Source organism: Oncorhynchus mykiss, chromosome 4 (assembly GCF_057628025.1).
Source record: "Oncorhynchus mykiss isolate SJ-2025 chromosome 4, ASM5762802v1, whole genome shotgun sequence".
NCBI classification, from domain to species: Eukaryota; Metazoa; Chordata; class Actinopteri; order Salmoniformes; family Salmonidae; genus Oncorhynchus; species Oncorhynchus mykiss.
Genome location: NC_143025.1, coordinates 87,155,202 through 87,174,118, shown reverse-complemented (window position 1 = coordinate 87,174,118; position 18,917 = coordinate 87,155,202). Strand labels below are relative to the sequence as shown.

Below are 18,917 nucleotides of genomic sequence, written 5' to 3'. Positions count from 1 at the left end.
GTTTAATCAATAACTGATTGTCATTATAGAGGCCAGCAGATCTGACAACACAACCATACTCCAAACGAATCATATTAGAAAGTTCATATAAAAATCACAACTTTTATCCTGCATTGTTTTTTTTTTAAACATTTGGTTATGGTTATGTAGGCCCATAAATGTGCCCCTTGCACGTGCAGCTGGGACTTTCATTTAAATCCCAGTGTGGCGACAGGTGCTCGGGGAGCCAAAATGCCGCTAGCTCACTGCGCTGCAGCCCATAACGTGCACCATACACTTATAGGACAATTTCCCCTAAAAAGGGCAGAATCTCATGCATTATATAAAACACCCCAAAATAAAACTGCACAAAAAAACATGTATTTTAAGACAGAGCATTAGAATCATTTTGAAAGTTGTAAGATCCAGATCTAGCATGAGTCCAGGTATTTCTTTCTCTCTCTATCCAGCATCAATTGTAGCAATATAAAACCATATCCACACCCGATACAAGAAAAAAAAACACGCTTTTGTTATGCATAAAAAGTAGGCAAATAATGTATCTACTTACAGTTCGCAAAAACTGTATATCATCTTCCCCTTCTCCGCCCTCAGCCATGGCTGTGAAGGAGCCTGTTTAGACTCTGAAAGACACCACTGACTAGAGAGGCAGTAGGCTAGATAGAAACGCGATGCTTTGCTTCTCCTGCCGATATTAGCATGGAGCTAATTCCACAACCATATAGGGCAGACCGGGTAAGCCCTCCGCGCCCACTGCACCCCACACCGCGTACTGTCTGTCATTCAATGCCTACCCTCCCCGGTCCGTGGACTCCCTGCCGCTGCCAATGCCAGCAGTGCGCTACGGTGGGTTCGAGAGGAGAGGAGCGGACGAGGATGAGGAGAGTGAGGATGTTAAATGATGCTGAATGGAATGACAACGTCTGTCACTGTCAATCCGCGGGCATTCAAGTTTAAAACGCTGGAGTCAGCAGTTTAGTGACGATATTAAGAATGGGTCAGAACGGATAATTTAATGACAATAATTGTGCTGAATACAAAGTTGGCGTGGAGGCACATCTCTCTCTCCCACTCTTTATCTCTCTCGATCTGGTGAGATGGAACAGACAGTTAAAAAATATAAAAGTGTTTAATTTTGCTTTTGATTTCTTGAAAACAACTATAGCCTAAGAATCGTAATATTCTCCATTGAAAATAGATGACCTTGTCTGCAAGGACGATTGTCCGCTCAACACGCTATTATTCTCTTTGTTTTGGTGTATCTTTACGCCGTTTTAAAGAAACAAAACACTATATATGCTACATAGCCTACCTACTGTTTCTACAATATCCCAACCACTGCACATTGAGGGAAATTGATAACTTTAGCCCATTCTGGTTGACAAATGCTGCCTGCTTACCCGAAGTTATTTACCCTAACCTTCAGGGGGTGTAGTTACATTATGTAGTTACATTATGCCAACATAGTTTTTGAAGAAACACGTGTCCAGCGAACATATGATGCTGTGAAAGCAGCGCACAGTGTTGTTGAAGACACTGCTGACATCTAGTGGACTATGGTGTAACAGAGTGCAACAAGACAAGGCTACTTTAAATATATTTATATATATTTAACCAGACAGGTCAGTTAAAAACAAATTCTTACTTACAATGACATCTACTCCAGCCAAACCCCAACGACGCTGGGTCAATTGTGCCCTATGAGATTCCCAATCACGGCCGGATGCAATATAGCCTGGATTTGAACCAGGTACTATAGTGACACTAAGATGCAGTGCCTTAGACAGCTGCGCCAAATAGCTTTGCCATTTCCTGGTTGCTAAAATTAGAATAGCTCTCCTAATTTCAGTTTATGCGACAAAACAAGCAGAAATTGAAAATATTGTATTTTCAGCTGCGTGAAGCTGCTGTACAAATCCAGAAGTAAAATAATCTAAATGAAACGAAAGAATAGGAAGCATAGAAATAGTGCACATAGAACATTGACTTGCTTTCAATGCGTATGATAGAACTATAACTCACATTTCGATGTGATATTATTGGGTAGCCCAAAAAGTTACATATTGTAGCTTTAATGGACACTCACGGCAAATGCGTCCCCCCAGTGGTTAAGGAAGGAAACTGCACCCTGTGTCGCCTTCTAGCCGCACTTGGTTGAATACTTGACAGGCTGATTGCTTGAATTACATTTAACAGTCAGTGGTGGAAAAGTATACAATTGTCAAACTTGAGTAAAAATAACGAAAGCTTAGTAGTAAATTACTCACGTAAAAGCCAGTAAAATACTACTTGATTCAAAGTCTAAAAGTATTTGGTTTTACTTATAAACTTACTTATAAACAGGGTGGTTTGAGCCCTGAATGCTGATTGGCTGACAGCCGTGGTATATCAGACCGTATACCACAGGTATGACAAAATATGTATTTTTACTGCTCTAATTACATTGTTAACCAGTTTATAATAGCAATAAGGCACCTCGGGGGTTTGTGGTATATGGCCAATACACCACCGCCAAGGGCTGTATCCAGGCAGTCAGCAACAAGACCATCCCTTAGCCGTGGTATATTGGCCATTTACCACACCCCCTCGTGTCTAATTGCTTAAATATACTTAAGTAATAAAAGTAAATGTAATTGCTAAAATATATACTTCAAAAGTAGAAGTATAAATCATTTTGGATTCCTTATGATAAGCAAACCCAGTGGCGGTTCTAGCTTGTATGGCTCCCTGGGCGACCTATATAAATATAAAAACATATACAAAAATAAGGCTCACAAATATCAAAAAGAAGTAACAAAGACAAATAGAAACAAATTGTAGTATATAAATACAAATAAAAAGGGGAATCAAATAATTACACTATTACCCTATTTCTAACAAAACACAAATAATACTAAAATGCACAAATCCAAAATCACACAAATAAACAAATAGAACAACACACTTATAAAGAAGAGAACCTGATTATCGCTGAACCGATCGCTGCAGTTGATACAGATTATCACTGAACCGATCGCTGCAGTTGATACAGATTATCACTGAACCGATCGCTGCAGCTGATACAGATTATCGCTGAACCGATCGCTGCAGTTGATACAGATTATCACTGAACCGATCGCTGCAGCTGATACAGATTATCACTGAACCGATCGCTGCAGCTGATACAGATTATCACTGATCCGATCGCTGCAGTTGATACAGATTATCACTGAACCGATCGCTGCAGCTGATACAGATTATCACTGAACCGATCGCTGCAGTTGATGCAGATTATCACTGAACCGATCGCTGCAGTTGATACAGATTATCACTGAACCGATCGCTGCAGCTGATACAGATTATCGCTGAACCGATCGCTGCAGTTGATACAGATTATCGCTGAACCGATCGCTGCAGTTGATACAGAGTATCACTGAACCGATCGCTGCAGTTGATGCAGATTATCACTGAACCGATCGCTGCAGCTGATGCAGATTATCACTGAACCGATCGCTGCAGTTGATGCAGATTATCACTGAACCGATCGCTGCAGCTGATACAGATTATCGCTGAACCGATCGCTGCAGTTGATGCAGATTATCACTGAACCGATCGCTGCAGTTGATACAGATTATCACTGAACCGATCGCTGCAGTTGATACAGATTATCACTGAACCGATCGCTGCAGTTGATGCAGATTATCACTGAACCGATCGCTGCAGTTGATGCAGATTATCACTGAACCGATCGCTGCAGCTGATACAGATTATCACTGAACCGATCGCTGCAGCTGATACAGATTATCACTGAACCGATCGCTGCAGTTGATACAGATTATCACTGAACCGATCGCTGCAGTTGATACAGATTATCACTGAACCGATCGCTGCAGTTGATACAGATTATCACTGAACCGATCGCTGCAGCTGATACAGATTATCACTGAACCGATCGCTGCAGCTGATACAGATTATCACTGAACCGATCGCTGCAGCTGATACAGATTATCACTGAACCGATCGCTGCAGTTGATACAGATTATCACTGAACCGATCGCTGCAGTTGATACAGATTATCACTGAACCGATCGCTGCAGCTGATACAGATTATCACTGAACCGATCGCTGCAGCTGATACAGATTATCACTGAACCGATCGCTGCAGTTGATGCAGATTATCACTGAACCGATCGCTGCAGTTGATACAGATTATCACTGAACCGATCGCTGCAGCTGATGCAGATTATCACTGAACCGATCGCTGCAGCTGATACAGATTATCACTGAACCGATCGCTGCAGCTGATACAGATTATCACTGAACCGATCACTGCAGTTGATACAGATTATCACTGAACCGATCGCTGCAGCTGATACAGATTATCACTGAACCGATCGCTGCAGCTGATGCAGATTATCACTGAACCGATCGCTGCAGCTGATACAGATTATCACTGAACCGATCGCTGCAGCTGATACAGATTATCACTGAACCGATCGCTGCAGCTGATGCAGATTATCACTGAACCGATCGCTGCAGCTGATACAGATTATCACTGAACCGATCGCTGCAGCTGATACAGATTATCACTGGACCGATCGCTGCAGTTGATACAGATTATCACTGAACCGATCGCTGCAGCTGATACAGATTATCACTGAACCGATCGCTGCAGCTGATACAGATTATCACTGAACCGATCGCTGCAGTTGATACAGATTATCACTGAACCGATCGCTGCAGCTGATACAGATTATCACTGAACCGATCGCTACAGTTGATGCAGATTATCACTGAACCGATCGCTGCAGTTGATACAGATTATCACTGAACCGATCGCTGCAGCTGATACAGATTATCACTGAACCGATCGCTACAGTTGATGCAGATTATCACTGAACCGATCGCTGCAGCTGATACAGATTATCACTGAACCGATCGCTACAGTTGATACAGATTATCACTGAACCGATCGCTGCAGCTGATACAGATTATCGCTGAACCGATCGCTGCAGTTGATACAGATTATCACTGAACCGATCGCTGCAGCTGATACAGATTATCACTGAACCGATCGCTGCAGCTGATACAGATTATCACTGAACCGATCGCTGCAGCTGATACAGATTATCACTGAACCGATCGCTACAGTTGATGCAGATTATCACTGAACCGATCGCTGCAGCTGATACAGATTATCACTGAACCAATCGCTGCAGTTGACACAGATTATCGCTGAACCGATCGCTGCAGTTGTACATAGTCCATCTGTAAATATCCCACCCAATCTATCTACCTCATCCCCATACTGATTTTAATTTACTGTTTTGCTCTTTTGCACAGCAGTATCTCTACTTGCGCATCATCATCTGCTCATTTATCACTCCATTGTTAATCTGCTAAATTGTAACTATTCGCTCCTATGGCCTATTTATTGCCGACCTCCTCATGCCTTGACAGCACTCCAAACTTCTCTCCCACATTTTCCAATGTGGAAAATATTTCCTGAAGGGCTGAGGTTGCAGCATCAACAATGACATTGAAAAATGTCACCACCAGCGTGTTCAGGGCATCACTCAAAGGCTCATCAAATGATTCGTATGAAAATTGCCGCTTTGTGGACCTCAGCCTTTTTTGTTGTAGAACGGCCTCTACATTCATACCCTCGCAAATATCCTTGGCTGACGTTTGTGCAGTCACAAAGCCTGTTGCCCTGTAGCTGCTGAGACCTCTCTCTGTCTTTCTGAGAAGACTGACTGCAACATCCACATGCATCCTGGGAGACGGCATCAGCTTGCTCACTTGTTGGATCTGGCTCCAGATGTCATACCACACCACCGTACAGACGCTGAAGCGGTATTATCCCACCTCCTCTGACAAGGACTGGGCCTCAATCTTTATCACAGGGTCTTTGGTTTGATCCCTCACCTCAATCAGTACCTCTCTCACCGTGGCTGCCTGATACCTCAGTGCCTCTCTCACTGCTGCTGCCTGATACCTCAGTGCCTCTCTCACCGTGGCTGCCTGATACCTCAGTGCCTCTCTCACTGCTGCTGCCTGATACCTCAGTGCCTCTCTCACCGTGGCAGCCTGATACCTCAGTGCCTCTCTCACTGTGGCAGCCTGATACCTCAGTGTCTCTCTCACCGTGGCTGCCTGATACCTCAGTGCCTCTCTCACTGTGGCAGCCTGATACCTCAGTGTCTCTCTCACCGCTGCTGCCTGATACCTCAGTGGCTCGACACTCTTAACTCTACTCTCTCACCTTGTCTCAGTCCACATCTTCAAAGTGATGTCCACATGTTTTTTCAGGATGGCCCGTCGCCGTGTGGAGACTGAGAACAAGGTGTACAGTTTGTTGTAACCTGCTGCATGGACAGGACTTTAAGCAGCATCAGCCACAACCAGGTTCAATGAGCCCCACATGGCACCAATAGAGTTCTTGGATTCTTTTCCAGGAGTCTGGCTTGGACACCTTTGTTTTTTAATTTAATCCTTCATTTAACTAGGCAAGTCAGTTTAAGAACAAATTCTTATTTTCAATGACAGCCTAGGAACAGTGTTGTTAACTGCCTTGTTCAGGGGCAGAACGGCAGATTTGTACCTTGTCATCTCGGGGATTCAAACTTGCAACCTTTCGGTTACTAGTTCAACACTCTAACCACTAGGCTACCCTGCCGCACCTACACTCTAACCACTAGGCTACCTACCCCCCCTACACTCTAACCACTAGGCTACCTGCCCCCTTACACTCTAACCACTAGGCTACCTGCCGCCCCTACACTCTAACCACTAGGCTACCCTGCCACCCCTTTTTGGCCTCTCATGTTTGCCCCATTATCATCAGCCTGTCCTCTGCAGTCTTCAAAAGGAATGTTTAGCTCCTCTAGTCTTTTGAGAATCAGGGATGCAAAATGTTGGCCCATGGACTCCTCTGCCTCCAAAAAAACCCCATAAAATGTTCCTTTATGTGGGGCTCCTCCTTCAGTGACACAATTCTAATCACAACTGACAGCTGTTCAGTGTGGCTGACATCTGAGGTGTAATCTAGAATGACAGAGAAGAATTTTGCCAGCTTGATGTCACTCAACGTTATTGAAATTACATTGCTTCTCAACAAATCAATGAGTTCATTCTGTATTTGGTGGCCGAGGTAGCAGATGGTGCGACTCGAGGTCCCTTTCTGGACACGGTTAAGGTTCTCTTTCATGACTGGATCAAACTGTGCCGTCAGTTCAACCTCTTTGAGGACATTTCCAATTGATGGAGAGTGCAGTGTTTCTGTGTGGCCCCTTAGTGCCAGATTTCTAATTGCCAGACAGTACACAATAGCAGCCAGACGTTTCAACACCTCTCCCCATCTTATCCTCTCAGCCTCCATAAGTGCCATCTCATCCTTATCAATCGTTTCCTCTTTTTGATCCTCATTGCCAGTTCTTTCCATGTTTTCATGCAGTTTTTGGTGTTCTGGACTGGTGTCGTGTGAAGTCAGCAAAGAACTTGCATGTTTCCAGTCTGTCAGTCCTGAGTTTGCTAAATTAATTAACATATTATTAGAAAAGAGTTTGCAGCAGGAGCAGAAGAGGATGTTGTATCTTTCAGAATACACCAACCAACGTCTAGGGATATTTATCAACCACTCACCAAGGTCTTCCTGAAACACTGGTGGTGGCAACTTCTTCCATCACTCTCATTCCTTGGGGTAAACAAAGTCAGGTGGTTCCTCACTTGGTCCTCTGCAAACTAGCTGTGTCTGAATTCAGCAAGAACTGAAGGTCAGCAGGATCTGTAGACAGTGGTTTATCCTCAGCAGCAGGATTTGGTGGGGATGTTGTTACAGGCATTTCTAATGGAGAGCATATGGGCATTCGTTTACACACATTATTCACAGCATTTATAGTGGTGGAACATCCCACATACATACCCAATAATAATAAAATCATCATTGTTACCTACAATATGGAAACTTAAAACTTTACAAAGGGAAATAATTTATTTATGCAGGAATGCACAGATAATCACATGTACGTGTACCCCCCCCCCCCCCCCCCCCCCACACACACACACACACGTGCGCATGCGCACAAACACACCTGAAGGATCCTGCTGGGGAGAAGTGGAAACAAATGGGTCTTCATCCTCATCCTCAGGCTCAGACAACATTTGTGAAGACACCTATGTGGCAGAGGAGGTAGATGGCTCCTCATCCTGGCCAGTGACAGAGGGTGCTCCAAAATATTTCAGAAGTGCCCCTGAATTTGCATTGTATTACAATATTTGAGCCTGACACCCTAAATACATTTGTTGCACAATTAAATATACAGTGCCTTGCGAAAGTATTCGGCCCCCTTGAACTTTGCGACCTTTTGCCACATTTCAGGCTTCAAACATAAAGATATAAAACTGTATTTTTTTGTGAAGAATCAACAACAAGTGGGACACAATCATGAAGTTGAACGACATTTATTGGATATTTGTTACGGTGCGTGAATGAGGACCCAAAAGCGAATCAACTTAAACAGAGCTTCTTTAATTACCAAACATAGGTAGGCTCAGATGGACCGGCAGATTCCGACAGGACAGGACAAGGTTACAGCAAACATGACGACAGTCTGGTTCAGGCATGAATGACACAAACAAACAAGAATCCGACAAGGACAGGAGCAGGAACAGAGAGAGATACCTAATCAGAGGGAAACAGGGAACAGGTGGGAAAAGGGGTGACGAGGTGGTTAGGAGGAGACAAGGCACAGCTGGGGGAAAGAGGGGGAGAAAAGGTAACCTAACAACGACCAGCAGAGGGAGACAGGGTGAAGGGAAAGGACAGAGACAAGACACAACATGACAGTACATGACAGTACCCCCCCACTCACCGAGCGCCTCCTGGCGCACTCGAGGAGGAAACCTGGCGGCAACGGAGGAAATCATCAATCAGCGCACGGTCCAGCACGTCCCGAGAGGGAACCCAACTCCTCTCCTCAGGACCGTACCCCTCCCAGTCAACTAGGTACTGATGACCACGGCCCCGAGGACGCATGTCCAAGATTTTACGGACCCTGTAGATAGGTGCGCCCTCGACAAGGATGGGGGGGGGGGGGGGAAGACGAGCGGGGGCGCGAAGAACGGGCTTAACACAGGAGACATGGAAGACCGGGTGGACGCGACGAAGATATCGCGGAAGAAGAAGTCGCACTGCGACAGGATTAATGACCTGAGAGATACGGAATGGACCAATGAACCGCGGGGTCAACTTGCGAGAAGCCGTCTTAAGGGGAAGGTTCTGAGTGGAGAGCCAAACTCTCTGACCGCGACAATATCTAGGGCTCTTAGTTCTACGCTTATTAGCAGCTCTCACAGTCTGCGCCCTATAACGGCAAAGTGCAGACCTGACCCTCTTCCAGGTGCGCTCGCAACGTTGGACAAAAGCCTGAGCGGAGGGGACGCTGGACTCGGCGAACTGAGATGAGAACAACGGAGGCTGGTACCCGAGGCTACTCTGAAAAGGAGATAGCCCGGTCGCAGACGAAGGAAGCGAGTTGTGGGCGTATTCTGCCCAGGGGAGCTGTTCTGACCAAGACGCAGGGTTGCGAAAAGAAAGACTGCGTAAGATGCGACCAATAGTCTGATTGGCCCGTTCTGCTTGACCGTTAGACTGGGGGTGAAAGCCGGAAGAGAGACTGACGGAAGCCCCAATCAAACGGCAAAACTCCCTCCAAAATTGAGACGTGAATTGCGGACCTCTGTCCGAAACGACGTCTGACGGAAGGCCATGAATTCTGAAAACATTCTCGATGATGATTTGTGCCGTCTCTTTAGCAGAAGGAAGCTTAGCAAGGGGAATGAAATGAGCCGCCTTAGAGAACCTATCGACAACCGTAAGAATAACAGTCTTCCCCGCTGACGAAGGCAGTCCGGTGACAAAATCTAAGGCGATGTGAGACCACGGTCGAGAGGGAATAGGAAGCGGCCTGAGACGGCCGGCAGGAGGAGAGTTACCGGACTTAGTCTGCGCGCAGACCGAACAAGCAGCCACGAAACGACGCGTGTCATGCTCCCGGGTGGGCCACCAGAAACGCTGGCGAATGGAAGCAAGCGTACCCCGAACGCCAGGGTGGCCGGCTAACTTGGCAGAGTGAGCCCACTGAAGAACGGCCAGACGAGTAGGAACGGGAACGAAAAGAAGGTTCCTAGGACAAGCGCGCGGCGACGGAGTTTGAGTGAGTGCTTGCTTTACCTGCCTCTCAATTCCCCAGACAGTCAACCCGACAACACGCCCCTCAGGGAGAATCCCCTCGGGGTCAGTGGAGGCTACTGAAGAACTGAAGAGACGAGACAAAGCATCAGGCTTGGTGTTCTTAGAGCCCGGACGATAAGAAATCACGAACTCGAAACGAGCGAAAAACAGCGCCCAACGCGCCTGACGCGCATTAAGTCGTTTGGCAGAACGGATGTACTCAAGGTTCCTATGGTCAGTCCAAACGACAAAAGGAACGGTCGCCCCCTCCAACCACTGTCGCCATTCGCCTAGGGCTAACCGGATGGCGAGCAGTTCGCGGTTACCCACATCATAGTTACGTTCCGACGGCGACAGGCGATGAGAAAAATACGCGCATGGGTGGACCTTGTCGTCAGAGAGGGAGCGCTGAGAAAGGATGGCTCCCACTCCCACCTCTGACGCGTCAACCTCGACAACGAACTGTCTAGAGACGTCAGGTGTAACAAGGATAGGAGCGGATGTAAAACGATTCTTGAGGAGATCAAAAGCTCCCTGGGCGGAAACGGACCACTTAAAGCACGTCTTGACAGAAGTAAGGGCTGTGAGAGGAGCTGCCACCTGACCGAAATTACGGATGAAACGACGATAGAAGTTCGCGAAGCCGAGAAAGCGCTGCAGCTCGACGCGTGACTTAGGGACGGGCCAATCAATGACAGCTTGGACCTTAGCGGGATCCATCTTAATGCCTTCAGCGGAAATAACAGAACCGAGAAATGTGACGGAGGAGGCATGAAAAGTGCACTTCTCAGCCTTCACAAAAAGACAATTCTCTAAAAGGCGCTGGAGGACACGTCGAACGTGCTGAACATGAATCTGGAGTGACGGTGAAAAAATCAGGATATCGTCAAGGTAAACGAAAACAAAGATGTTCAGCATGTCTCTCAGGACATCATTGACTAATGCCTGAAAGACAGCTGGAGCGTTAGCGAGGCCGAAAGGAAGAACCCGGTATTCAAAGTGCCCTAACGGAGTGTTAAACGCCGTCTTCCACTCGTCCCCCTCCCTGATGCGCACGAGATGGTAAGCGTTACGAAGGTCCAACTTAGTGAAAAACCTGGCTCCCTGCAGGATCTCGAAGGCTGAAGACATAAGAGGAAGCGGATAACGATTCTTCACTGTTATGTCATTCAGCCCTCGATAATCTATGCAGGGGCGCAGAGACCCGTCCTTCTTCTTGACAAAAAAAAACCCCGCTCCGGCGGGAGAGGAGGAGGGGACTATGGTACCGGCGTCAAGAGCTACAGACAAATAATCTTCGAGAGCCTTACGTTCGGGAGCCGACAGAGAGTATAGTCTACCCCGGGGGGGGGTGGTTCCCGGAAGGAGATCAATACTACAATCATACGACCGGTGTGGAGGAAGAGAGGTGGCCCTGGACCGACTGAACACCGTGCGCAGATCGTGATATTCCTCCGGCACCCCTGTCAAATCACCAGGCTCCTCCTGTGAAGAAGAGACAGAGGAAACAGGAGGGATAGCAGACATTAAACATTTCACATGACAAGAGACGTTCCAGGAGAGGATAGAATTACTAGACCAATTAATGGAAGGATTATGACAAACTAGCCAGGGATGGCCCAAAACAACAGGTGTAAAAGGTGAACGAAAAATTAAAAAAGAAATGGTTTCACTATGATTACCAGAAACAGTGAGGGTTAAAGGTAGCGTCTCACGCTGAATCCTGGGGAGAGGACTACCATCCAGGGCGAACAAGGCCGTGGGCTCCTTTAACTGTCTGAGAGGAATGTCATGTTCCCGAGCCCAGGTCTCGTCCATAAAACAGCCCTCCGCCCCAGAGTCTATTAAGGCACTGCAGGAAGCTGACGAACCGGTCCAGCGTAGATGGACCGACAAGGTAGTGCAGGATCTTGAAGGAGAGACAGGAGTAGTAGCGCTCACCAGTAGCCCTCCGCTTACTGACGAGCTCTGGCCTTTTACTGGACATGAAGTGACAAAATGACCAGCGGAACCGCAATAGAGACAGAGGCGGTTGGTGACTCTCCGTTCCCTCTCCTCAGTCGAGATGCGGATACCTCCCAGCTGCATGGACTCAGCACCCGAGCCGGCAGAGGAAGATGGTAGTGATGCGGAGAGGGAGGCGACGGAGAGCGCGAGCTCCTTTCCACGAGCTCGGTGACGAAGATCAACCCGTCGCTCAATGCGAATAGCGAGTTCAATCAAGGAATCCACGCTGGAAGGAACCTCCCGGGAGAGAATCTCATCCTTTACCTCTGCGCGGAAACCCTCCAGAAGACGAGCGAGCAAGGCCGGCTCGTTCCAGCCACTGGAGACAGCAAGAGTGCGAAACTCAATAGAGTAGTCTGTTATGGATCGATTGCCTTGACATAGGGAAGACAGGGCCCTGGAAGCCTCCTCCCCAAAAACAGATCGATCAAAAACCCGTATCATCTCCTCCTTAAAGTCTTGATACTGGTTAGTACACTCAGCCCTTGCCTCCCAGATTGACGTGCCCCACTCACGAGCCCGTCCAATAAGGAGAGATATGACGTAGGCGACACGAGCAGTGCTCCTGGAGTAAGTGTTGGGCTGGAGAGAAAACACAATATCACACTGGGTGAGGAACGAGCGGCATTCAGTGGGCTCCCCAGAGTAACACGGCGGGTTATTGATTCTGGGCTCCGGAGATTCGAAAGCCCTGGAAGTGGCCGGTGGATCGAGGCGGAGATGGTGAACCTGTTCTGTGAGGTTGGAGACTTGGGTGGCCAGGGTCTCAACGGCATGTCGAGCAGCAGACAATTCCTGCTTGTGTCTGCCTAGCATCGCTCCCTGGATCTCGACGGCTGAGTGGAGAGGATCCGAAGTCGCTGGGTCCATTCTTGGTCGGATTCTTCTGTTACGGTGCGTGAATGAGGACCCAAAAGCGAATCAACTTAAACAGAGCTTCTTTAATTACCAAACATAGGTAGGCTCAGATGGACCGGCAGATTCCGACAGGACAGGACAAGGTTACAGCAAACATGACGACAGTCTGGTTCAGGCATGAATGACACAAACAAACAAGAATCCGACAAGGACAGGAGCAGGAACAGAGAGAGATATAGGGACCTAATCAGAGGGAAACAGGGAACAGGTGGGAAAAGGGGTGACGAGGTGGTTAGGAGGAGACAAGGCACAGCTGGGGGAAAGAGGGGGAGAAAAGGTAACCTAACAACGACCAGCAGAGGGAGACAGGGTGAAGGGAAAGGACAGAGACAAGACACAACATGACAGTACATGACATATTTCAAACTTTTTTAACAAATCAAAAACTGAAAAATTGGGCGTGCAAAATTATTCAGCCCCTTTACTTTCAGTGCAGCAATGAAAGTTAACCAAATCAAATGATGTGCTAGTTAGGTTGTTTTGCTGCAGGCTACACACATTATTGAAGTGTTTTGTCAATGCTGGTCTTGAACAAACAACTAGACACAATGTACAGCCTTTACAGACTGGCATTGCCCACCCCTAGACATTACTCTAGTGTGTCCAGTTGCACTAAACTGAAAATTAATCTAGTGCGTCCAAGTGCATTATGCTGGACATTACTCTAGTTTTTTTAATCTTAAAATTCAATTTCATCTTCATTTAACCAGGTAGGCCAGTTGAGAACAAGTTCTCATTTACAACTGCAACCTGGCAAAGATAAAGCAAAGCAGTGCAACACAAACAACAACACAGAGTTACACATGCGATAAACAAACTGCGATACAGTCAATAACATAATAGAAAAATCTGTATACAGTGTGTGAAAATGAAGTAAGGAGGTAAGGCAATAAATCTGCCAATAGTGGCAAAGTAATTACAATTTAGCAATTTACACTGGAGTGATAGATGTGCAGATGATGATTTGCAAGTAGAAATACTGGCAAAAGAGCAGAAAAACAAATATGGGGATGAGGTAGGTAGTTGGTTGGATAGGATATTTACAGATGGGCTGTGTACAGCTGCAGCGATCGGTGAGCTGCTCTGACAGCTGACGCTTAAAGCTCGTGAGTGAAATATAAGTCTCCAACTTCAGGGATTTTTGCAATTTGTTTCAGTCATTGGCAGCAGAGAACTGGAAGGAAAGGAGGTGTTGGCTTTGGGGATGAACAGTGAGATATACCTGCTGGAGCACGTGCTACGAGTGGGTGTTGCTATGGTGACCAGTGAGCTGAGATAAGGCGGAGCTTTACCTAGCAAAGACGTATAGATGACCTGGAGCCAGTGGGTTTGGCGATGAATATGACATCGCCGAAGTCAAGGATTGGAAGGATGGTCAGTTTTACGAGGGTATGTTTGGCAGAATGGGTGAAGGAGGCGTTGTTGCAAAATAGGAAGCCAATTCTAGATTTAATTTTGGATTAACATGAGTCTGGAAGGAGAGTTTACCATCTAGCCCGACACCTAGGAATTTATAGTTGTCCACATATTCTAAGTCAGAACCGTCCAGAGTAGTAATGCAAGACGGGCAGGCGGGTGCGGGCAGCGATCGGTTGAAGAGCACGCATTTTGTTTTACTAGCATTTAAGAGCAGTTGGAGGCCATGGAAGGAGTGTTGTATGGCATTGAAGCTCGTCTGGAGGTTAGTTAACACAGTGTCCAAAGCAGGGTCAGATGTATACAGAATGGTGTCGTCTGCGTAGAGGTGAATGAAAGAATCAGCCGCAGCAAGAGCAACATCATTGATGTATACAGAGAAAAGAGTGTGTCAAGGTGACCTATACTGGACACTACTCTAGTGTGTTTAGTTACACTATACTGGACACTACTCTAGTGTGTCAAGGTGACCTATACTGGACATTACTCTAGTGTGTCAAGTTATACTATACTGGACACTACTCTAGTGTGTCAAGGTGACCTATACTGGACACTACTCTAGTGTGTGAGATTATACTATACTGGACACTACTCTAGTGTGTTTAGTTACACTATACTGGACACTACTCTAGTGTGTTTAGTTATACTATACTGGACACTACTCTAGTGTGTCAGGTTATACTATACTGGACACTACTCTAGTGTGTTTAGTTATACTATACTGGGCACTACTCTAGTGTGTTTAGTTACACTATACTGGACACTACTCTAGTGTGTGAGATTATACTATACTGGACACTACTCTAGTGTGTCAAGTTACACTATACTGGACACTACTCTAGTGTGTCAAGTTACACTATACTGGACACTACTCTAGTGTGTCAAGTTATACTATACTGGACACTACTCTAGTGTGTCAAGTTATACTATACTGGACACTACTCTAGTGTGTCAAGTTACACTATACTGGACACTACTCTAGTGTGTCAAGTTATACTATACTGGACACTACTCTAGTGTGTCAAGGTGACCTATACTGGACACTACTCTAGTGTGTCAAGTTACACTATACTGGACACTACTCTAGGGCGTCAAGTTACACTATACTGGACACTACTCTAGTGTGTGAGATTATAGTATACTGGACACTACTCTAGTGTGTTTAGTTACACTATACTGGACACTACTCTAGTGTGTTTAGTTACACTATACTGGACACTACTCTAGTGTGTTTAGTTACACTATACTGGACACTACTCTAGTGTGTCAGGTTATACTATACTGGACACTACTCTAGTGTGTTTAGTTATACTATACTGGGCACTACTCTAGTGTGTCAAGGTGACCTATACTGGACATTAGTCTAGTGTGTCAAGGTGACCTATACTGGACACTACTCTAGTGTGTCAAGGTGACCTATACTGGACACTACTCTAGTGTGTCAAGATGACCTATACTGGACACTAATCTAGTGTGTCAAGGTGACCTATACTGGACACTATACTGGACACTACACTGGACACTATACTGGACACTACTCTAGTTGCTGAGCTGCAAAGCCCCTGGGTCTGCCAGCAGGAGGTCTATTCCCCCCCTTATCAACCACATGACAGCTGGCTCAGATGTCAGAATAACCCCTTCTAGTGCTCAGCTCAGTGTGTGTGTGTGCGTGTGTCTGTGTTTGTCTGTGTGTTTGTGTCTGTATGTGTGTGTGTGTGTGTGTGTGTGTGTGTGTTTGTCTGTGTGTTTGTGTCTGTATTTGTGTGTGTGTCTGTGTGTGTGTGTGTGTGTTTTTCTGTGTGTGTGTGTGTTTGTCTGTGTGTTTGTGTGTGTGTGTGTGTGTGTGTGTGTGTGTGTGTGTGTGTGTGTGTGTGTTTGTGTGTGTGTGCTTTGTTCAGCTGACATGAATGGTGTGGTCACACAGAGATAGTGTAGATCAAACATATTTAGAGTATTTAGGGGTCATAGTGGGAGAACTCATGGTCCTTAATGAATATTTTCAGGACATTCAGACTTGCATCAAACAAGACATCCAACATTCATCCTGGAAACATAAAACTCTATACAACATCAACAGCAGGAGTTTACAAACGGCATTTCAACATTGTAGGTTAAATCCATGCCGTTGTATGTTAATCTGTCTCCAGGTTTATTCTATTAGGTAGAGAAACCCCGTACTGATTAAAGTTAAGGTATTAGCTACCCTTAAATCTCCTTTCACCGTCTGCCTGTTTATTCAGTCTGCAGTCTATGTGCCCCATCCACACCCCCAGCTCCATGCTGAATTTCATTATGGTTAGTGCTATCCGGGATACTTGGGACGTCCTCCCTCCCCTAAACCCACCTAACCCTTACCCTTACAGTAACCATAACCCTTACCCTAACCATAACCCTTACCCTAACCATAACCCTTACCCTAACCATAACCCTTACCCTTACCCTTACCCTTACCATAACCCTTACCCTTACCCTAACCATAACCCTTACCCTTACCCTTACCCTAACCATAACCATAACCGTTACCCTTACACTAACCATAACCCTTACCCAGCCTTAACACTCACCTTAACCATTTTAAATGTCAACTTCAATGATGTAGGGAAGTCCCAAGGATCCGGGTCGCAAGGATTAATTGGAACCGACCCAATTGCTGATGAACAGCAGTGATTGGCTCATGACCTGTCTCTCACAGTGGGAGGGCTGGTTCTGTCGCTTGTCACTTGATAATCTCAGCGCGTGCAGTTATCCATGTTGCTGTCGCTCATGGAATGTGACAGAAACCGATGTCGCGTCAGAAACGTGTAAGTATTTATCGATACTTTCTCAGGTTGTGTTTTTTGAAAAGGAACTTGGATGACGTCTTAAAATCAATGTTTTCACCGTAACTTTTGATGCTGTTGACATCTTGCATTAGCCTTCGTATTTACTTTGATGCATATCTCTCACAAATAGTCATTTTTTATATATGTATATAATGTGTTGTTAATTATGAGTTGCCCACTGGTCTGTATTCGGGACTAAGCCAAAACAAATATCGAATTGATCTGAACATGTGATAAATCTGATCAGGATTGAAACATAGCATTATAATAATAATGCAATAACTAATTACCAGACATTGTCAAATTTGAGAATTCAAGAAGACCACTTTACTGGCCATTGAGACATGAATAACATATTAGGCTTTACTCTCTCTTTCCATCTCTCTCTCTCTCTCTCTCTCTCTCTCTCTCTCGCTTTCCGTTTTGATTGGGTTATTTTTCATTTAATTTTTTATTTAATTCAGAATAAGTCACAGCCTGTTTTGCACCATTTACAGGCTATAATGATTTAATCCAACCACCTGTTGTTTAAACGCTGACCCACTTCATGTCCCGACCAGCCTGTTGTTTAAACGCTGACAAGCTTTGTGTCCCGACCAGCCTGTTGTTTAAACGCTGACAAGCTTTGTGTCCCGACCAGCCTGTTGTTTAAACGCTGACCCACTTCATGTCCCGACCAGCCTGTTGTTTAAACGCTGACAAGCTTTGTGTCCCGACCAGCCTGTTGTTTAAACGCTGACAAGCTTTGTGTCCCGACCAGCCTGTTTTTTAAACGCTGACAAGCTTTGTGTCCCGACCAGCCTGTTGTTTAAACGCTGACCCACTTCATGTCCCGACCAGCCTGTTGTTTAAACACTGACAAGCTTTGTGTCCCGACCAGCCTGTTGTTTAAACGCTGACAAGCTTTGTGTCCCGACCAGCCTGTTGTTTAAACGCTGACCCACTTCATGTCCCGACCAGCCTGTTGTTTAAACGCTGACAAGCTTTGTGTCCCGACCAGCCTGTTGTTTAAACGCTGACAAGCTTTGTGTCCCGACCAGCCTGTTGTTTAAACGCTGACAAGCTTTGTGTCCCGACCAGCCTGTTGTTTAAACGCTGACAAGCTTTGTGTCCCGACCAGCCTGTTGTTTAAACGCTGACAAGCTTTGTGTCCCGACCAGCCTGTTGTTTAAACGCTGACAAGCTTTGTGTCCCGACCAGGCTGTTGTTTAAACGCTGACCCACTTCATGTCCCGACCAGCCTGTTGTTTAAACGCTGACAAGCTTTGTGTCCCGACCAGCCTGTTGTTTAAACGCTGACCTACTTCATGTCCCGACCAGCCTGTTGTTTAAACGCTGACCTACTTCGTGTCCCGACCAGCCTGTTGTTTAAACGCTGACAAGCTTTGTGTCCCGACCAGCCTGTTGTTTAAACGCTGACAAGCTTTGTGTCCCGACCAGCCTGTTGTTTAAACGCTGACAAGCTTTGTGTCCCGACCAGCCTGTTGTTTAATCGCTGACAAGCTTTGTGTCCCGACCAGCCTGTTGTTTAAACGCTGACC

At 46.1% G+C, this 18,917-nt stretch overlaps 1 protein-coding gene across 2 annotated transcripts in view; it reads right to left on the bottom strand.

The window, feature by feature from the left end:
- Positions 1–1,089, bottom strand: part of LOC110521100 (ryanodine receptor 3) — a 266,242-nt gene extending 265,153 nt beyond the window's left edge. The window contains exon 1 of one of the 2 annotated variants that reach the window (XM_090233224.1): positions 551–1,089. In XM_090233224.1, the coding sequence (XP_090089350.1) occupies positions 551–598 (48 nt within the window). In that variant the 5' untranslated portion in view covers positions 599–1,089. The remainder of the gene's footprint in view (positions 1–550) is intronic. The other variant, XM_036976224.2, reaches the window with a different exon arrangement.
- Positions 1,090–18,917: the final 17,828 nt, after the last annotated feature.